Source organism: Oryza glaberrima, chromosome 3 (genome assembly GCF_000147395.1).
Source record: "Oryza glaberrima chromosome 3, OglaRS2, whole genome shotgun sequence".
NCBI classification, from domain to species: Eukaryota; Viridiplantae; Streptophyta; class Magnoliopsida; order Poales; family Poaceae; genus Oryza; species Oryza glaberrima.
In genome coordinates, this window is record NC_068328.1 from 11,772,351 (window position 1) to 11,792,031 (window position 19,681).

The following is a 19,681-nucleotide window of genomic DNA, read 5'->3' on the forward strand; positions in this document are numbered from 1 at the left end:
CAATGAGTAGGCTTTTTTTGAATAGATTTTGGTGTATCCATGAACCTGTACTCTTTTACCGTGTTGCACTATATTTTATTTTCATTTTGCATTGTGTTACACTAAACTATCATTGACGTTATCAGTTCTATCCATAAATTTGGTAGCTATGTATGAGATAAGAATTATCTACATTGTTTCTGAAAAACCAGCTTCTAGACATCACATTCTAGATTTGAACTTCAGGATTTCAGATCACACAATATTTCATATTTTATTTTTGAAAGGAATCAGATGAATAATCAAAATTTTCAAGGCATCAATCACATTGCAGATTTCAGAATATCCAACATGCCATATGTATTTCAAATAAAAGAAATAGATTGTACAGATTACATAGCGATCTGAGTTTCCTTGCAATTTGACCAAAAATGCGGTCCAAACTTACAGCATCTGGACTACAATCCTTGCATACTCCTAAGAGTGTACAGACTACATTGTATGGATTAACAGCGAAGGCTACATTCATCAAACTACAATCCTTTTAGCACCATCCACTTCTGCCTGCTGCATTTACCATCCTTTTAGGCAATCAATTTTCCTCTTTTGTATTTTGCACAAGGTTACAATAGTTCTCAGGATAACTTGACATCTGGCAAAACTAGTTCTCAGGATACAAGGTGTTCTGAATCTTTACAAACTCCTAATAGTGTATATACTACATAGTAGGAATTACAAAGAAAGGCTACATTCATTATCTTGTCATTAATTGTTCTATGCCACTTCTTCAGCATCCTCTCGTTCATGCTCTTCCAATCTTCAATTGCTATTCATGCCACACCCCATATATCTCACCTGCAATTCTGCATTGGCCTCCTGCACAAAAGCGGAAGTTGCCAGCTGCCAAGTGTGCCAAGAACAAATATCTGATTTTTGCAACTGATTGTGTTGTCATGTAGTGCATATAAAAGAAAAAAAGAGAGAAACCAAATGTGGTTCAGTTCAGATTTGGCTGTCTTGTAGTGACAGAAAAAGAGAAGCCACCAGGTGGTTCAGTTCAGATTTGTCAGGGGGAAGCCAAAGCCTTATGTTTCTCTAGTTGTTTCAACTATTTTCAGTGGAAGTATCACAGCTGAATATACAACATGCAACATATCTTACTCCTCCACTATGCAAATTATTCAGTGTGATACTCAAGTTTCAGATTTTTGCCAGTTTTCTGGTGACCTATTCCTAGTCAATTTTGATGTGAGCCTACTACCCCACTTTGCAAAATGTCCAACAATTTTACTGATATGATGATTGGTCGGCCAGGCACCGAGCGAGTTGCCAATACAGAATGTCTGTTTTGTTTATGCAAAACAAAAACCGATTGTCTCAAACTAGTACTAATTAACACTATCAAGCTGCAATGATATATGCTAGGCTTACTACCTAATCACATGAAAACCAAAACTGAGCAATCAAACCAGAATCTAGTGACCATGATTAATTACCGCAATGAAAACCAAAACCGAGCAATCAAACTATGAAACTCTCAATGCACGGGAGGGTGCCGCCTGGCCCTTCCACCGTCGCTGCCCTGCTCTAGGCATGGGAGGGCGCCGCCACTGCCCTGCTCCAGGCACGGGAGGGCGCCGCCACTGCCCTAGCTATTCGAGGGAGCCGCCGCCGCATTCCGTCTCCACGTGCCCAATAGCGGATGAGAAAGGGGCGACGGGATAAGAAACAAGCAGAGGGGAACGATGACTGCATCTCGGACTAGATCGAGCCGATCGGAGCGAGCGCGAGCCGAGTTGTGGTGTGTTGAGATCGCTCTTGAGCCGAGCTGAGATTGAGGTGCGATGCGGACTCGCTTGTGTGGGCCGGCCGTCGGATGAGCGCCCCATCCACGCGTCATGCATCCGCGTCGGGGCTGCACGGACTGCTGTTTGCATCCGGTCTGCACCAGATTTTTTTCCGGGGATGGCGCTTGCGAGAGAGAGGATAAGGATGGCGGTGTGAACGCGAGGAGAGAGAGGTCGTGGGCCCATCGATGTATACACTAAGACTACACGTTTCTCGTTTTGTGCGCAGGACTCAGTTTTTTGTGGGACAAACTCCCTCCTCTAGAATTCGACTTTTTTTTGGGACGGAGGGAGTATATAAAATACAATATGAATATTACACATTAGTAGTTTTGTAAAGTTAGTATAAAATTTAAAATTATATTGTCATTTTAATATATTTGAATAATATATTGAGAAAATATATATGCTATTATACGAGAGAATATAATGATACTAGACGCGTAATCTGCGCGGGCCACCATGCTAGTTGGGAAGTAAGTTAGAGAATCTTCTTCAGTAGAAATGCAATCCTATAAAAATAATCGCTATCTTATTTGTCATACAAATCAAAGGAGTCGATAAGAAAAGTTCTTGAGAAAATTAAATCCTCCAAAAATCCTATCATAATCCTAAGAAAAAGGAGCACCAGTTTGCCTAGGGAGGTAAGATTACAACAATACAATAGTAGTTGGAAGAGATATAGATTTGACAAACCGATGTCGAACGAGTGAAATTGTTAGATTGGGTCTTCGTTTAACTGCGTACGAGAACCTTTCTTTTTTTTTTTTCCTTTTTCATAAATCACAAAAGCCACAAAACACAGTCTATCATGCATCTAGCTACGACATACTATTGCACAGTGCACACACGGAAAGCCCTTTTCAAAAGTCACCAATAGTGCGGCGAACATACACGTCACTCTCTCCACATCAAGAAAGCACTTTAGGGGAAAAAAAATGAAAAAGAAAATGTATATTGAAGCTCAGGATGCAGCATGTATGGCAAGCATGCCATGTTTAAAGATTGCACGGCAACCCAATTATATGCTTCGTCTCCAAGGGAAGGAAGAAACGGGAGAGGAGGTGACCCCAAAGAGGCCACAGAAAAGGCGTATTTGCCCCTGTACTATCATTACACGCGGATCATAGCAGAATCCACGTTCTGGAACATACTGATCACGCTAACAAAGCCCCAAAAAAAAAAAAGCGACGAGTACACGGGAAAGTTTGATGGATCCACGTCGGCCGATGTGCGCGCACGGCACGGCCGCTTGCGACTTGTTTAATTATCTCACACGCTGTATGTCTCCCGGCACATATATGAATTTTCCATCTCTTCACCAACACAATGCGGTGAAAAGTGAAATCGTATTGCTAGGAGTAGCCAGTACAGTACTAGGTACAGTAATTGCGGCTTGGTCCGTGCAAGTTTGACCTAATGGCATGATTAAGCAGATCTCTGAACAACAAATTGTCCTCTGTCTCTCTCAAACAGAATTAATTGGATGCCAAGTACTAGTACTAGTAAATACTTATGCGTCACTGTATATTTGTGCACGTTAGCAATTCGATCCTTTGGCAGAGGGATACTCCATGTACATACATATAGTTACTCCAGGTGTACGTATATTCGGAATTTCAGATCCACATACGAGCCATGCGTCCACTTGGGAATTGGGATCCAAGCTGGCTGTATGTATGGAGTATGGATATGGGCTGTTGTATTGTACGGTACCAGTCGCTTTTACCTGCACCGCATTTTTTAGTTCAAGGTGAGTTTGGTCGTGGATGAAGACGGCGGTGGCCCCCACAGATTCAACTTGGCTTTCATTAATCAGGGTCAGTGCGATACACGCCCTGAGACGACGGGTGTATTTACCATCCTGCCACTAGGTTAGCCAGAAAGAAAAAGGAGCGGCTTGTTTTCTGGTTACTGTATTTCATACGGCTGGCAGTACGCCAAGTCGGCTTTTCTCGTCATTTTAGAATTTTATTTCCTGTTAAATTTGTTTGCAATACTATTTTTTTTGAATCTCTTCTTCAGCATCATACTACTCCGTTCAAAAAATAAATTTCTAGCTACGAACCTAGACATATATATGTACGAAACTAGACACACATGTGTCTAGGTTCGTAAGTAGGATTGGTCTTTTTTTGAGACGGATGAGGTACTCGGTAAAATTATAATCACGTATATCATGGTCCTAAACTTTATTATAAAAAAGAGAACAAGACAAATGAGTTGAGATTACAACATTTAGAAAAAACTATATAAGGGCATACACTATATCGTCATAATCTTTACGAGTTAAAACTAAATTCCTATATCATTCTTATGGGTATGAGAAATCCTCACATAATTATTTTATTAGGTGTAAGAAATACCACATAGTACCATACCTACATAGAGAAATTAAGTAAGTATATTATGCTAATCCCAAACAAAATTCACATAGTTTTCGTTATTGGGGTCAAATACCAATTGGTTACCAAAATTAATTGGTAGCCAATTACCATAGAAAGATGCACTAGTAAGAAAACAACAAAAAATGATTTTTAAATTTCTAAAATTTACTTTTAGTCGATTTGTCTCGATACTAGTAACCGACTTTGAATTGACTGGTGCCACTAATTTTTTAAACTAGGTTGATTTTAGAGAAAACCACTAGCTACATACTACAAGTGATAGATTGAAGCCACTCATATATACATGCCTAACTTTTTCTCTAGTTCCATATGTTAACCATTAATAATGCTAGTCCTACTTGATACACATTATTTCAGCATATATAAAAATATGATGGCTGTAGCTGTGCATATGTTGCAAAAACTGCACCCAGTATAGAGGAACACATCTATGTAGCTATGTAGGGATCGAAAATTATTTAGCAGCAAGGTGTTTTTAACCGCTAGAACCAGAAATTGTCATGCGTAACATAAGGTTATTTTGTTTAGGAGAATCAGAAACTGTCATGCGTAACATAAGGTTATTTAGTTGTAGGAGGCTTTTAACCGTCGGAACTTTTCGTCATGCGCAACGTAAGGTTATTTAACTGTAGCAGATTTTTAACTGCCAGAACCAAGAGCTCTCAAGCTTAACAGAAAGTTAGTCCGTATTTAGCAAAAGTAGGTTTTTAACCGCCGAAACCAGCAGCAGCCAAGGTTTTTAACAGAGTCTAACCGCACGAGGGGCAAAACGGGGAACCCAAAAAATACAAGGTGCGCTGCTGTTGCGGGGCTTTGGCAGCTGCAGCTGCAACAGCTGCACAACGTAGAAATCACACCAAGCACGTAAAAAAATGGGCGAATAATTTGCGCTCCTCCACCCGTCCACCACTACTACCCCCCCGCACCGTACCACCATCACCACCTCCTCCTCTACCCCTCCCCCGATCTCACACCCCAACGCGGAGAAAAAAACAGAAGCGAAAAAACAGGAGAGAGTTTCCCACACCACACACAGCTCGACCACCACCACCACCGCCTCCCTCCACCGCCGCCGCCTCCCTCGTCGGCGCCGCCCTCCCGAAACCCTAAAAGCCGCGGGGCGCCGCCTCCGCAGGGATCCCCCCCCCCCCCCCCCCCCGCGCCCCGATCCGACGCCTCCCTCGACCCCGCCCGCGGCGTAAATCTCAGATCCGCGACTCGCGCGCGGATCCTCTGCCGCCGCCCGCGAGGGGGGCGAGTGCTTGGCTCAGCTCGGCATTGGCCTTGGCCCGATCCGGAGGGGCTTCTTCTTCTTCCTCCTCGTGGTGCGTGTGTCCTGTCTGTTCCTGTGTCTGGTCCCCCGGGGGTCGTGTCTCCGTTTGGCGCGATCTGAGAAATTCTGCTCTGGTGTCTTCTCTTTTTCTGGGTGTATTTTTTGGCGTAGCGCTGATTGTTTCTGGGATACTGCTCTGGGAGTTACGGATTGAATTTTGCGTGGGGGATAGTAGAGGTAAGCAAATTATCTGAGAAATTTTTAAGTTTGTTCGCTTGTGATGGATTAGTTGAATATAAACGTGTTCTGGAGGGTGGAAGTGGTGATGTCTTTTGGGGAGTATTCATGAAGCTTACTAGTTGATGCTAATCGGGGCACTTTACTTTAAGTTAGCTGAACTGCATTAAAGACAAACTAGCTATTTGTTTTTGTTCGTTGTTTTAGCAATTGTTTGTTCAGTCGTGACCCCCGGAGATTTTCAGCTTTTTGATCTTTTACAGTAACATATGCCACATGAGCTGTGGAAATTAAAGCTGGACTATCTGTTTTCTTTCAATAGCTTGAAGAAATCTGCAGTTGTGGAGGTGGGCATGGCGCTGAATCGTGCAAGAATGAGATGGGTACGGCCGTTCTGGTGGCATCGTATATCTCGCTGCTGAACTTCCTCTCTGCTTCTTGAGATGGTGAATGGGTTGGGTCACGGCAATTATATATGAGTACCGGTGAACCCTTGCTCCTGTCATCATCTGGAACTTCCGATTCACCTTCCAAGCGCCAGGCTCCTGCTCGATTATCGGTGGGTTCATTAGGATGCCTCTGCCAGACTGATTCCTTCTCTTCGTCACTGTACGAGGATTGCGACACGGCTTCTGTGAACCATGTGGATGAAGAGGAGGCTGTGTCAAGGGTTTGTTCAGAGTCTGATGTGAACAGGGGGGCTGAACGATTTCAGTCTGCCGATTCGAACTTTTTCCATCGTCTCTCGGTGGAATGCTCTCAGAAGGAGAGGCAGCGGAAGGTTTCTTGGGGTGGTGCAATGGAGATGCAGCATTCTCCATCATCCCTAGAGATCGGAGTGGTGTCTTCCTCTCAGCCTCAGGAGAAGCCAAATCGCCCCCAGAGGGTTAGGAACAAGAGCTCGCAGTTCGAAGACCCATTTTCATCTGAGCATGACCCAAGGTTAATTTACATTAATGACCCCAACAGGACAAACGATCGGTATGAATTTACGGGTAATGAGATTCGGACAAGCAAGTATACCCTTATCACTTTCCTTCCTAAGAACCTCTTCATCCAGTTCCACCGGCTGGCTTATGTATATTTCCTAGTTATTGCTGCTCTTAACCAGCTCCCTCCTTTAGCTGTGTTTGGAAGGACTGCTTCACTGTTCCCACTACTTTTTGTGCTGTTTGTGACTGCTATTAAAGATGGCTATGAAGACTGGCGGCGTCACAGATCTGACAGGAATGAAAACAACAGAGAAGCTCTTGTTCTCCAATCTGGTGATTTTCGGTTGAAGACATGGAAAAACATTTGCGCAGGGGAGGTTGTCAAAATTCATTCCAACGAAACAATGCCATGTGATATGGTCCTGCTTGGTACAAGTGATCCAAATGGTATAGCATATATCCAAACAATGAACTTAGATGGCGAGTCAAACCTGAAAACAAGGTATGCTCGCCAGGAAACTATGTCCATGATAAGTGATGGCTCGTATTCAGGGCTAATCAAATGTGAGCAGCCTAACAGGAACATCTATGAGTTTACAGCTACCATGGAGTTGAACAGTCATAGGATTCCGCTTGGACAATCGAACATTGTACTTCGTGGATGCCAGCTCAAAAACACAGAATGGATTGTCGGGGTAGTTGTCTATGCTGGTCAGGAGACCAAAGCTATGTTGAACAGTACAATATCTCCTTCAAAGAGCAGCAATCTGGAGAGTTACATGAACAGGGAAACCCTTTGGTTGTCAGCATTCCTCTTGATCACTTGTTCAGTTGTGGCTACAGGGATGGGGGTATGGCTATTCAGAAATTCTAAAAACCTCGATGCGCTACCATACTACAGGAGGAAGTACTTCACCTTTGGTCGGGAAAACAGAAAAGATTTCAAGTTCTATGGCATTGCTTTGGAGATATTTTTCTCCTTCCTAAGTTCTGTGATAATCTTTCAGATAATGATACCGATATCACTATACATCACCATGGAGTTAGTCAGAGTGGGGCAGTCATACTTTATGATTGGAGATACACGGATGTATGACAGTAGTTCAGGTTCAAGATTTCAATGCCGGTCCTTGAATATCAATGAAGATCTCGGTCAAATACGTTACATATTTTCTGATAAAACGGGTACCTTGACACAAAACAAGATGGAGTTTCATCAAGCCAGCATCTACGGGAAGAACTATGGGAGCCCCTTGCAGGTCACTGGTGACTCATCTTATGAAATAAGCACAACAGGTAAGATCACTGTCTTTGGACAAATATCAGCGTGTATTTGGTTTATGAATATTGGACAAATTGTTCCTCAGGTTGAATATTAATGGATGCTTAATTCGTGTGTACAAAAAAACATTGTTCCTATATACCATATAATTGAACGCTTCAAACTGTGAAAATAGTAGACATTTATATGCAGCTCTTTCCATTTATTTATTCTCACTTATGCTCTTACCTCAGATAGGATTTTAATCATTTACCTATCGATGCTTAAGTCTCTGTCTCTTTGCAGAGTCATCGAGACAGCAAGGCAGTAAGTCCAAGTCAGGAGTCAATGTTGATGCAGAACTCTTAGCACTTCTGAGTCAACCATTGGTTGGAGAGGAAAGACTTTCTGCCCATGATTTTTTTCTTACTTTAGCTGCATGCAATACAGTCATTCCAGTCAGCACAGAAAATTCTCTCGATTTGGTTAATGAAATAAATGAGATAGGCAGAATTGATTACCAGGGTGAATCACCTGATGAGCAGGCCTTAGTAACTGCAGCTTCTGCTTATGGATATACGCTTGTGGAAAGGACAACTGGCCACATTGTTGTTGATGTTCAGGGGGAGAGGATAAGGTATATACTGCATAATTTTTTCTCGATGATAACATTTCCTGTACCATTCATTTCATCTTCAGTTTACTATTAAATGCATTTTTTACTGTTGAGAAATTTCTGTCTGTTATTTAATATTTAATTTTACTGTCATAACAGGCTGGATGTTCTTGGTCTCCATGAATTTGACAGCGTGAGAAAAAGGATGTCTGTCGTTGTACGATTTCCAGACAACATTGTGAAGGTTCTTGTTAAGGGTGCTGATATTTCAATGCTTAGCATTTTGAGGAGAGAAGATGATGATGAACTTCACAATTCTTTGCATGCTAAAATTAGAGAAACTACAGAAAACCACTTGTCAGGTTACTCATCAGAGGGTTTACGAACCTTAGTAATTGGTTCAAAGAACCTGACTGATTCAGAATTTGGTGAGTGGCAAGAAAGGTATGAAGAAGCCAGCACCTCCATGACAGAGAGATCAGCAAAGCTCCGACAGGCGGCAGCTCTTGTTGAGTGCAATCTGACTCTTCTTGGTGCAACTGGAATTGAAGATAAGTTGCAGGATGGTGTTCCTGAGGCCATTGAGTCTCTCCGGCAGGCTGGAATCAAGGTTTGGGTTCTCACCGGAGATAAGCAAGAAACTGCTATATCGATCGGTCTGTCATGTAGACTATTGACTCAAAATATGCATTTGATTGTTATAAATGGATCCTCGGAGTTTGAGTGCAGGCGCCTTCTAGCTGATGCTAAAGCCAAATTTGGAATAAAGTCATCTGATTCTGGGAGGGATTGTCAAGATATCGAACATACGCACAATGGTGACGTTTCTAAGTTGAGGACCTCTAATGGTCACATGTCTGAAAGTGGCGTACATAACTTCGAGCTGACTGGAGTTATTGCAAGTGACAAGTCAGAATACTCTGAGAAAGTGGCAAATTTTGCTGACACTGATCTAGCATTGGTAATTGATGGGAGCTCCCTGGTGTATATTTTAGAGAAGGATCTTGAATCAGAGGTTGGAGTTCCATCTTCTTTGCAGTAATCTGTGAAAGTTTTTTTTGTTGCATTGGTTGATCAAATGCCACAATTTGGTGAACCTAATAGCCAGTTCTTTACTGCACATACATTGGGTACACACAATCATATGTAACTACGTGCATACCCTCCTACTTCAATTAATCATTTATTTCATGACTTTTTATGGCAGTTGTTTGATCTGGCGACTTCCTGTAAAGTTGTTATCTGCTGCCGTGTTGCTCCACTACAAAAGGCTGGAATTGTTGATTTGATTAAAAGCAGAACAAGTGACATGACCCTGGCAATTGGTGATGGTGAGATTATTTTCGTCTGATTTTAGTTTTGTGATGCTGGTATTTGACATCTCATATTTTTGTTGACATACTCATTTGTCATTGTTGTCCTGTTTGTAATTGCATGTTACTTTGAACTAGATGTGGAACTTTGCAGGTGATAGGTTCCTTTTCAGTTTCTAGCTAAGTTGAACCGCATTACCAATTAATGTTAAAACATTTTAAATTGCATCATCAGATGCCTGACACTTGAATTATCATTGATATATGATTGGACCTACCTTTTGTGCCTAAACTTTTTTATGTATTGGATGCTTTGTGGTATTATATCCTGGCCATCTGTTGATGTGTTGCATTTTCATAGGAGTCCAATTCAGCAAAAACAATAGTCTTATCTATTGAACCTGATGATCAGCAAGGGTAAATGCTTTCAGTGGCACAGGGGATCAAATTATATCTTTCTCTAGAATGAAACCAATTTCAGTTTCCCTGTAAATCAATGTTTCCATCTTATCTTTCGTCGCCTTTTTGTGGCCAGCATTTTTTCCCTACTATTTGACCTTAATTGATTACTCACCATGTTCAACAAAGAATTGACACCCTTCTGTTTTGTGAACATGTTTCACTTTTGCAGGGGCAAATGATGTTTCAATGATACAGATGGCAGATGTTGGTGTTGGAATATGTGGTCAAGAAGGTCGTCAAGCAGTGATGGCATCAGATTTTGCCATGGGACAGTTCCGCTTTCTGAAGAGATTACTTCTTGTACATGGACACTGGAATTATCAGCGTATTGCATACATGATCCTCTACAATTTTTACCGAAATGCTGTTTTTGTGCTAATGTTGTTCTGGTACACATTCTACCCCCTGCTCATTATTGTATTTGTAATTTCAATTGAAGCTAACAAAAATATTACTATGTGATTTTTGCAGGTATATCTTGCATACAGCATATTCTGCAACTCTTGCATTAACAGATTGGAGTAGTGTTTTCTATTCCCTTATCTATACGTCAATTCCCACAGTGGTAGTTGGCATTCTGGACAAGGACTTGAGTCATAATACTCTACTTCATTATCCGAGACTATATGAAACAGGGCTTCAGAATGAGGGCTACAACTTGACGCTCTTCTGGATCACAATGCTAGATACCTTGTGGCAAAGCCTTGTCCTTTTCTATGTTCCCTTCTTCACATACAATATCAGTACAATGGACATATGGAGTATGGGAAGCTTGTGGACGATTGCTGTGGTTATACTTGTCAATATTCATCTGGCCATGGACATCCAACGTTGGGTGCTTATAACCCATCTTGCTGTATGGGGCTCTATAGCTGCAACATTTTTGTGCATGGTGTTAATAGATTCTATTCCAATATTCCCTAACTATGGGTAAGTTTTCCCAGTGCCTCCCTCAAACCATCGTATATATATTTTTTAAATGACAACATTTGAAGTCTATCATCTTATTACTGGCAGGACAATATACAATATGGCTGCTTCAAGAACTTATTGGCTCAGTGTGTGCCTTATAATAGTCCTAGGCTTGCTTCCTCGGTTTCTTTGCAAAGTAATCTATCAGACCTTTTGGCCATCTGATATTCAAATAGCAAGAGAAGCTGAGTTATTAAAAAAGCTACCCCGGCAGTTGGGTTCAAGGCCTGCAAGTGATATCAGCTGACAACAATGGTTCGGCGCAGTTGCTCTGTGATCCCAGTTTGCGGGTTATGTTAATTCAATTGTTGAGCTGATTTTTGCCCATTTTTTTGGTAAGTTCTGTTCATCAATTTACACGGTGCATCATTAGATTTAGGGCAAGTGTCACCTAGTCATGTATTATTTAGTCTCGAGAAGTGCAGTAGTGCTGACCTGTCAGTTGTGCCTGTTTCTCCTTTATCTATGGTCCAATGAGCACAGAAGTAAGATATACGAATTCTGGTTGCAGAAGAGGCTGAAAGATGAGATGAGGCGGCTGTGGAAAAAGGTACTGACTGTACGGGTAGGCACCAGACAGCGTCGTCCTTCGGGGGCCAAGTAATCAAGAAATGACAAATGTACAGATATGGGAAAGGGATACATACACTCTGTATTTTAAGGTAGATTTTGTGGTTAGGAAATAAATAGGTACATAGATACAAAATTCTTTTTGCCAATCTTTTGTATTACTTGATTATATGTTAACCATTTTTCCTTTTCTTCCCTCCTCGTCAAGGTTTTAGATGGAGACTTAGTGGTGTGCCCAAATGGAATTTTACGCTTTACACGGTCACAAGATTGATCTCCTTTCGTGACCTATACTCATACTCTTGCTAAATTTGACACCAGTGAGCCATTTGAACTTTGACCGGCGAGCTGTTTAATTGTAAATTTCTTCTTTACTTTTTTAGACGCAATGTGTAAGAGTTTTAACACTTGCAAAACATAATACCAAACCAACGTAGAAAATGATGAAAATATATGTATAAGCATTATCATGGTTAACGCATACTGTGATCTTCTCAGTGATGCATTAACCTTCAGTTATTAAAATCACGGTATACCTTGTGATAAACATTCAGTTACCGCCAAACCATGGGGTGATGGCAAACTCTCACTCAAAACGGTTTGGTGAACCTTGAATAAAACACCCAGAATTAAATCATTCCATATCTCATACGTGCGAGCAATGCATAAGCAACTGGCACGAGGTCATCATACCAACGTTACGTGGGGATGCAGTCAATGTGTTTAACAATGTGCGCTTCTACCAAACAAGACCTACGAGTCTACTACACACGCCACACCATGCGCAGGAATTACAGCAAGTAACCCCAGCACGCTCTCCAAGTGATTGTTTATTTCCCGCACATTTTTGTATTGGATAGTCATCAACGGATTGAGTAAAATTCTATAGAAGTCAAATCCTTCCATACAAAGTCACGACCTGTACACTGGGACTGCACGCAAGCTTCAGAAGTCGTAAGCTTGCCATGAATGCAGAGGGAAACGGTACTTCACTGCAATCAAGAACAAGACAAAAGTTAGCATGATAATACTTGCAATATTGTCAAATTGATTTAGACAAACTAGGAGGGCAATAACAGATATCATATCATGTGAAAATCTCGCAAAAAGTTTAAACTACCAAGGAAAAAGAAGAACAAAGCTGAAGGCAATTCAGTTTACTGTTCTAGTTATGGTTAACAGATCATAATAATTGAATTGTGTTCCAGTTTTGTCTCAACGACTTCCATGGACAGAAAAATATTTGCAACATTAAAGCTGTGAGCCAGACAGGGTTGCATTCACTTAATGAATAAAAATAAAGATGTTACGTAGCTGCTATAGGATCGCTTAACAAGGTTGATCACTAAAGATGTTATCATATGGCATAAAAACACAGCCGCACATACATGCAGAGTAGTGCTAAGCATTGTAAACAAATATAATATATAAACAGGAGATTGCAAGGCCAGAATTGACCTGGAGCATTGATCTCACTCAGCAAGGAACATAGTGATAATAGAAACGGCATTAAAACATAGAATAGGCACATACATATCCATTGCACGAATCCCCACTAGAGTCCACTAATCCTAAATATTCTATGTACAAAAAAATTATCTAGACGGTATTGGAAAGATGGTTTGCCTCCCATACACGAGATGGTTTGCCTCCCATACACGCATTTCAAATGTGTGTTATTGGAGGACAAAAGGGCAACTTGAACTTACCATAGCACTCAGCCAGGAGTACAGCTGCACTAAAGATAACAACTTGTCATGCACGTTTATCCTCTGGAAACACATGCATGTTCACTATGTCTCCAGTTCCTTTCACAGCACTGCCTACAAGAGAGAGACCTTCCTCATCAGCCTCGTCAGCTGTATCCTCCGAATACGCAAACCTGTACACAGCACAGACAGCATAAATGACATAAAATTTTGTACATAGTGACAGAAAATGTCCTGTATTTCTTAAAACACAGGGTCCAACACCCAAGTCCAATGCTTTAAAGAAAAAACAAGGCATTTGTCTATAGTCTATAGCAAACTCAAGATGTATAACCCTTATGACTTCCTAGGGGTCTAGTGTGTTCAAAGTGAAATAACCTATCTACTACTTATACAAAAAGATAACTCAAACAAATAATTCTACTTGTCAACTGAGAAAGTAAACTTCATTGCAGGTTCAGTACCCTGTTGGATTGCGAGACGGAGACCAAAGGATGCATATGATGGCAAGGAGGACATAGGAGAGAACATTCCAAAACGCAGGGATGATCCAAGCCCTTCGCCATAGCTCACTCAATGGATCAGTTGCATTGAAGTATAGCTGATTCAAGACAAAAAGAAGTCAGGTCATGCTGTTAAAGCATGGCTCGAGATGATTCATCAAGCAACTCTAGAAAAAAAGTACTTGTATCAGTAAAATTTGAACTTCTACGTTTGTGGAGTGATATATCACATATTGATGTATCCTATCATTTTTTGTAATAAAATCCACCTCCACAAGTCCACATATGGGAATAAAATGTGCGAGGTAGTACAGTCACATTCTAATCTCAATATTAATGTTCGTCAAATAGGAAGATGGGAGAAGGATCTGAGCGTTGACTCTTTATATTCATCAACCATTATCAGAAGCAATGAGGAAGTTGTTATTAAATGGTCACATCATAATCTAAATATGTGCATCATATATAACAGCAAGAAAAGGATCCCTGAGTGTTGATTAATTCAACATTTGCTACCATCTCAAATAGGACTATAGAATTGACAAGTTCATACCTCATAGCCAATCCAAGCAATAGAGATAAGAACTGACAAAGCTAGAGAATTTGTAAACTTCCGATACAATTCAAGTTTTGCCATACTTCTCCGCAGCTGGAATGTAATTAGAGCCGAATCAGTACAGGGGATATTACAGAAAGATGTCGACAAAATAAACATAAATCAACTGGAAGTCATTTTTATAGCACATATATTACAAAACAAAATAATCAAATTCATTGGACATGTAATCATAAATATTAATTGCTGAAACAAGAAAGGCAAGGCTATGATGAAGTATTGAATGGGAAATTGAACAAAGAACAACAAGGTACAGATTTACTGGAGAAAGGCTTTGTAATTCCTTTCAGAAAGATTGGGGTTTTCTTTGTGATATTAAAAGCAATGTGGTGTGGGCAAACAATAATTATAATAACAGCAAGGAGGATATATCCAAGCACACATAAAACAGAATTAAATTGTTTACTTGAATTAGCAAGGCCGTGAAGTTGCTACCTGGAGCTTCTCCAAAGTTCGAGAGAGTGATGAAAATATCCAGATAATGAAGGTAGCATCAAGTATGGCAACAGGTAGCACCAGAAATAACCTTGTTTTCCCAGAGAAGTCATTGATGTTTCCAAGATTTTCAACAAGTTCAAGACCTTCCGAAGCAATAAAATAGACGACACCAAGAGCACCTACTTTAGATGTAACCCCACCCAATGTGGGTCTAACAACACCATATCCCATAGAAACCACTAATAAAAGAAGGCGAGATATGGTCTTCTTCACAGCAGTAAATGTAACTGCCCACAAGGTTATAGCCATAGGTCTGTTTCCAGTCGAATTGAAGTTAGCATACTCAAAGTACCAGAAAGCCATCTCGCACATGCCAAGAGCAATAACAGCTGTTATATGGTAGTGCAGCTGCAAAATATCCTTCCAGCATCGCACAAACTGAAGAAACCACAGAAGTCCAAGTACAAGATATGCAAGCGACATGAAACCATAAAATGTCATCATTGGAGCCATTTTACCAGGGAGATAACCTTGTGGGTTTCGCCAAACAGTCCTGCCTGTAATCTTCAATCCCTTGAGCTGTGGATCACAGAACATAAAATAGAGGTAGTACATCCCTGTTTTGTTTATAGATACAACTTGTGTGACCATGCTAGCTTCTTCATCTCTACCACTAAAAAATGTCTGAACCCTTTTTGGCCAGTCAGGATTATCAGGATTTGGCTGTATAATTACTTCACCAACTTTGCAGGACTTCTCTTTATCGAGCTCAGGAGTGCAGCATATTGCATCAGAATGCAAGTAAGAACCACCAATCTTGCTTCTGTCCTGGATCTCAACAATAATAGCCTCAACTAACCCTGTCTTTTGCTGCATAGCCTCATGCCTACCTGCTGACTCCTGGGTCCGTCGAAATGTGACAGAGTCAAACCTGAAAAAGATACCAGCGAAATAAGACCATGGCATTCTTCTTTCCATAGTACTCCCTCCTTCCCAAATTGATCATCATATAATGAAAGCTAAAATTTCTCAAATTGATCATCATGTAACCGTATGGACACGGATTTCATCGGAATATAATTAATACAACACGGGATAATGTGTGCATGCTAAAAGGGTTTAATTGTGCATTGTGTTTTAATCGATGCATGCATTGTGGGAGAATGTGTGCATATTGTGCATGACATCTTGATCGATGCGGTTTAAATTATCATTGGTCTTGGTGCACAAACCTTATAAGATGATCAATTTGGGATGGAGGGAGTATGTCTGTGCTTACCCATGCATTTAATACAAATGATCATGGAAAAAATGCTTGATCAAATGGATACTCCAAAATTGGCCGGTTCTAATATGTAGTTATTTTAGAAGTAATCGTGTAGTAATGCTACTGCCATGTCGTTTGTGCCATGTGTGTTAATTACATGCTACTGCTCCAATATTTGACATGGTGGGTTTGCAGATCACCTTGTCGTGGTGGTAAATAACGAACACATTTCATACCCAACAAAAATGCTTATTATAGAAACAAAAAGGTGCTAGCACTCCCTGAATAGCAGCGTAATCAAATGGCAGTAAAACCGAATAATAAAAAAAAAATCCCTGAATAGCAACCTAATCACATGGCAGTACGAATAATAAAACAAAATTAAGTTAGCTGGTCGAATACAGTAATAGATATCGGATCACATGAACTGAACGAAGAAAAGAATCAATTTTTAGTACTAGCTACTTCAGATCATCTCAATGGATCAATCCATGTACGCATAAATTTCTAAAAAATCTCCGATCGAGATTTACAGGTGCGACATTTGACCAGCGCATCTGATCCAAACCCCCCGGGAAGCCGAAACCCCAAGTGAAACGCGCCCGATCAGGATCAGGACCATCTGATCCCCCCCGGCAAAAACCCTAGCGCGCGAGGAGAGACGGGGAAAATTCAGCGCCGAACGCGCACCTGATGAAGGAGGCGGAGGAGTTGGAGGTGGGGTCGGAGGCGTACAGCCCCTCGCTGCCGCCGTGGAAGAAGAAGGAGTTGGCCCGCGGCGCGAACCCCCCGCCCGAGTACTCGTGGACGGACGCGTCCGCGCCGCGCGCCGTGAGGGCGATGAGGACCGCGAGCGCGAGCGCTGGCGCTGGCGCAGGCGCGGCGAGGCCCCCCCGCCGCTGCATAGGGAAGGCTCGTGACTCCGGCCGCAGCCGCCGGTCTCGTCTCGTCGCGGGGAGGGGAGGGGAGGGAGGGAGAGAAGGTTCGAGAGCCGTGCCTCGGTGGCGGTGGGAGAAGTGCGGGGGGTGGAGAGAGCCGATGGTTTGAGGTTGGTGTGCGTGCGCGTGAGGCAGGAAGCCAGGAATCTCTCTCTTTCACTTGCTCGCTTCGTCCATCTCAGTAGTCAGTACAGACGGGGGAGGAGGCGAGAGTGGTTAGCGGTGGGCTTACTGATCCGTCAAACGGTGAGGCCGTGACTCGTGAGAGCGGTGACTGGTGAGGAGTTCTGTGATGAACGGTAGATTGGACAAGGGGTCAACAAAAATATTTTTTTCTTTTTTTTTTTTTGAGAAACACAGTACAAACGTAGGCGCTCACAACGTGTGCACACTCACCCCTATGAACGCACACATGCACACCCTACCCCTATTTTTTTTCTTTGACAACCAATAAAAGAACAAATTTTCATAACGTGTTATAGAACCGGCTCTGAAATCACATCGGAAACCAAACGCGGAAGAAACACCATAGGAGATCTAAACACGATGACGACACCGATGCACGATATTTGATAACGGAGTTTAGCCGGGGCCTACATCTCCGGGACACTGATTACGGGCGCTCCTCCCCGATCCAACATATTATAGCGTATTAGAGTTACAACGACTCACGGCAGCCGCTCCCTCTTGCTATGCTAAGTCGCCATGCGATTACAACAGGCATGCCCCTCTATTTATGAGAGATCATATGATAGAGTCCGACTCATACTCTAGTCCTAAAATCTATTACAACTCCAAATCCTAAACTGTAACCGACTACGTACACATATTCGACGCAAACTCTAACAAGACGGATGCAAAAAAAAATCCGCTAGTAAAAATAGCAGGATGCTTTTATAGATTTAGCCTTACTTAACAAAATCGATTTTTATAGACGGGATTTTGAGAGGTCTGTCTATAAAAATATTACGTGGGTCTCTTTAGACTCTGAGTATAAAGATCTAGACGGAGCGTTAATAACATCGATTGCGTTAATTGTGGGGGCGGTGTTTTCAAGTTGTCCGATTAGTCGTCTTTATCATTACCCTAACCTCAATCAGGAATTTCAAAGCACTTATTTCGATCAGAAAACTTATCATCCGACTAATCGTAACTAGTCATGATTAGTCAACCAAATTAGTTGTGGGCGACTAGTTTGTTAGGGCTAAAAATATGTGTTGGGCTTTACACTTCAGTGGCAAGCCTTTAGCCCCGCTCAGTCCATGAAGGCATGCAGCCCTCATCTAACCATAACCGGACATCCAATCAAGAGAGAAAGAGGAGGAGGGGGATGAAGGACTTACTGCAATTAAGACAAATAAATGATTTAACTTTAAGAGCTTAAGTCTAGTGTGAATTATCAATTGTGAAAGTTGTTACTTGTAAACATTAAACATATGTACATTATTCTCAATACCTCTAACCTATGGTGATTAGTCGATTAGCCGGTGGCCTTATGACTAGTTCTGACTAGATGATTTGAAATCACCATGGGGGCCTTAAATAGGACGTGTGGATCATGCCAGCCGAGAAGAAACTAAAGAAACGCCTTAAATTTCTCAAATTCTCGATATTTCTTTATTCCTCATCTCCTCCGTCACCTCTCCTTCATCTCTCATCTCTCATCTCTCCTAGCTTTTTCATCACCTCTCATCTCTCAAGTCCCTGAGCGAACAACGACAGCCGCGGGTCTCGATGATGATAGTGGCAAAGGGGACCAGTGGTGGGCCTCAAAAGGCTGTGGCTACGCAAGGGATAGGGTGGTTCAATGATAAGGGCAGCAAGGACGACGAAGAGGAGGGGCGGGGTGGAAGTCCGGCAGCGGCGAGGCGCACGGCAGCAGAAAAGGGTGATAGCATGACCACTCCTCTCTCCTGGTGCAACAGCATTAGTTTGTTCGCTACGGCTCTAGATCTAGCAACAACGTTGCGACGACGACGACCAACATGCGTCTATCTACCATTGTTTCATTTGCATGTGTTGATGTTGGATGCTAAAGTATAATGAAAAAATGATGTGGATTTGCATGTGTTTGCTCCGGATGCGGATTCGAATCTCGGTCTTCAAAACGTGAAAAATTGGATATTTTTTCTTTTTCTGAAAAAAAAATCCTTTTCTTAGGTGGTACTTCAGTGGATCCGTTTGCGAAAATCAATTTATAGGTACTAGTATTTACGATTGATTATTATTTTAGTGGTACATTATTGAAATAGATGCAACAAACTAATCTAATTATACTTTTTAAATCTTATTATTCATTTAGGTCTTTCATGTATTTTTAGTTAAGCTATAATTTTGTGA

At 41.7% G+C, this 19,681-nt stretch overlaps 2 protein-coding genes and 1 long non-coding RNA gene across 4 annotated transcripts; 1 reads left to right on the forward strand and 2 right to left on the reverse strand.

The window, feature by feature from the left end:
• Positions 1-362: 362 nt before the first annotated feature.
• On the reverse strand, positions 363-1,735 carry LOC127768359 (uncharacterized). 2 transcript variants are annotated; one of them, XR_008016576.1, is made up of 2 exons: positions 1,476-1,735; positions 363-855 (listed from the first exon to the last, which is right to left on the reverse strand). It is a non-coding gene; the product is annotated as an uncharacterized LOC127768359 (long non-coding RNA). The 2 variants fall into 2 exon arrangements; XR_008016577.1 differs by having other exon boundaries at positions 363-879.
• Positions 1,736-5,178: 3,443 nt separating this feature from the next.
• Positions 5,179-12,208, forward strand: LOC127767837 (phospholipid-transporting ATPase 1-like). The gene is made up of 9 exons (XM_052293293.1): positions 5,179-5,744; positions 6,067-7,972; positions 8,244-8,574; positions 8,713-9,568; positions 9,761-9,884; positions 10,498-10,717; positions 10,800-11,258; positions 11,346-11,635; positions 11,812-12,208. Exons 2-8 carry the CDS (start codon positions 6,220-6,222, stop codon positions 11,545-11,547), a joined length of 3,945 nt encoding a protein of 1,314 aa, XP_052149253.1. The 5' UTR covers positions 5,179-5,744; positions 6,067-6,219; the 3' UTR covers positions 11,548-11,635; positions 11,812-12,208.
• A 328-nt stretch (positions 12,209-12,536) lies between these two features.
• On the reverse strand, positions 12,537-17,491 carry LOC127767838 (uncharacterized). Its single transcript, XM_052293294.1, has 6 exons — positions 17,094-17,491; positions 15,134-16,067; positions 14,636-14,731; positions 14,044-14,180; positions 13,580-13,752; positions 12,537-12,862 (listed from the first exon to the last, which is right to left on the reverse strand). Exons 1-5 carry the CDS (start codon positions 17,306-17,308, stop codon positions 13,626-13,628), a joined length of 1,509 nt encoding a protein of 502 aa, XP_052149254.1. The 5' UTR covers positions 17,309-17,491; the 3' UTR covers positions 12,537-12,862; positions 13,580-13,625.
• Between the last annotated feature and the right edge of the window lie 2,190 nt (positions 17,492-19,681).

What these genes read in the sequence shown, in the direction of transcription:
- LOC127767837 (XM_052293293.1), top strand. Translation starts at nt 6,220, where the DNA reads ATGAGTACCGGTGAACCCTTGCTCCTGTCATCATCTGGAACTTCCGAT. An exon ending in TTATGAAATAAGCACAACAG is followed by an intron (nt 7,973 to 8,243) that starts GTAAGATCACTG and finishes GTCTCTTTGCAG; the next exon opens with AGTCATCGAGACAGCAAGGC. An exon ending in TTTGTGCTAATGTTGTTCTG is followed by an intron (nt 10,718 to 10,799) that starts GTACACATTCTA and finishes TGATTTTTGCAG; the next exon opens with GTATATCTTGCATACAGCAT.
- LOC127767838 (XM_052293294.1), bottom strand. Translation starts at nt 17,308, where the DNA reads ATGCAGCGGCGGGGGGGCCTCGCCGCGCCTGCGCCAGCGCCAGCGCTC. An exon ending in GAACTTTGGAGAAGCTCCAG is followed by an intron (nt 14,732 to 15,133) that starts GTAGCAACTTCA and finishes ATTACATTCCAG; the next exon opens with CTGCGGAGAAGTATGGCAAA. An exon ending in TTGCTTGGATTGGCTATGAG is followed by an intron (nt 14,181 to 14,635) that starts GTATGAACTTGT and finishes GTCTTGAATCAG; the next exon opens with CTATACTTCAATGCAACTGA.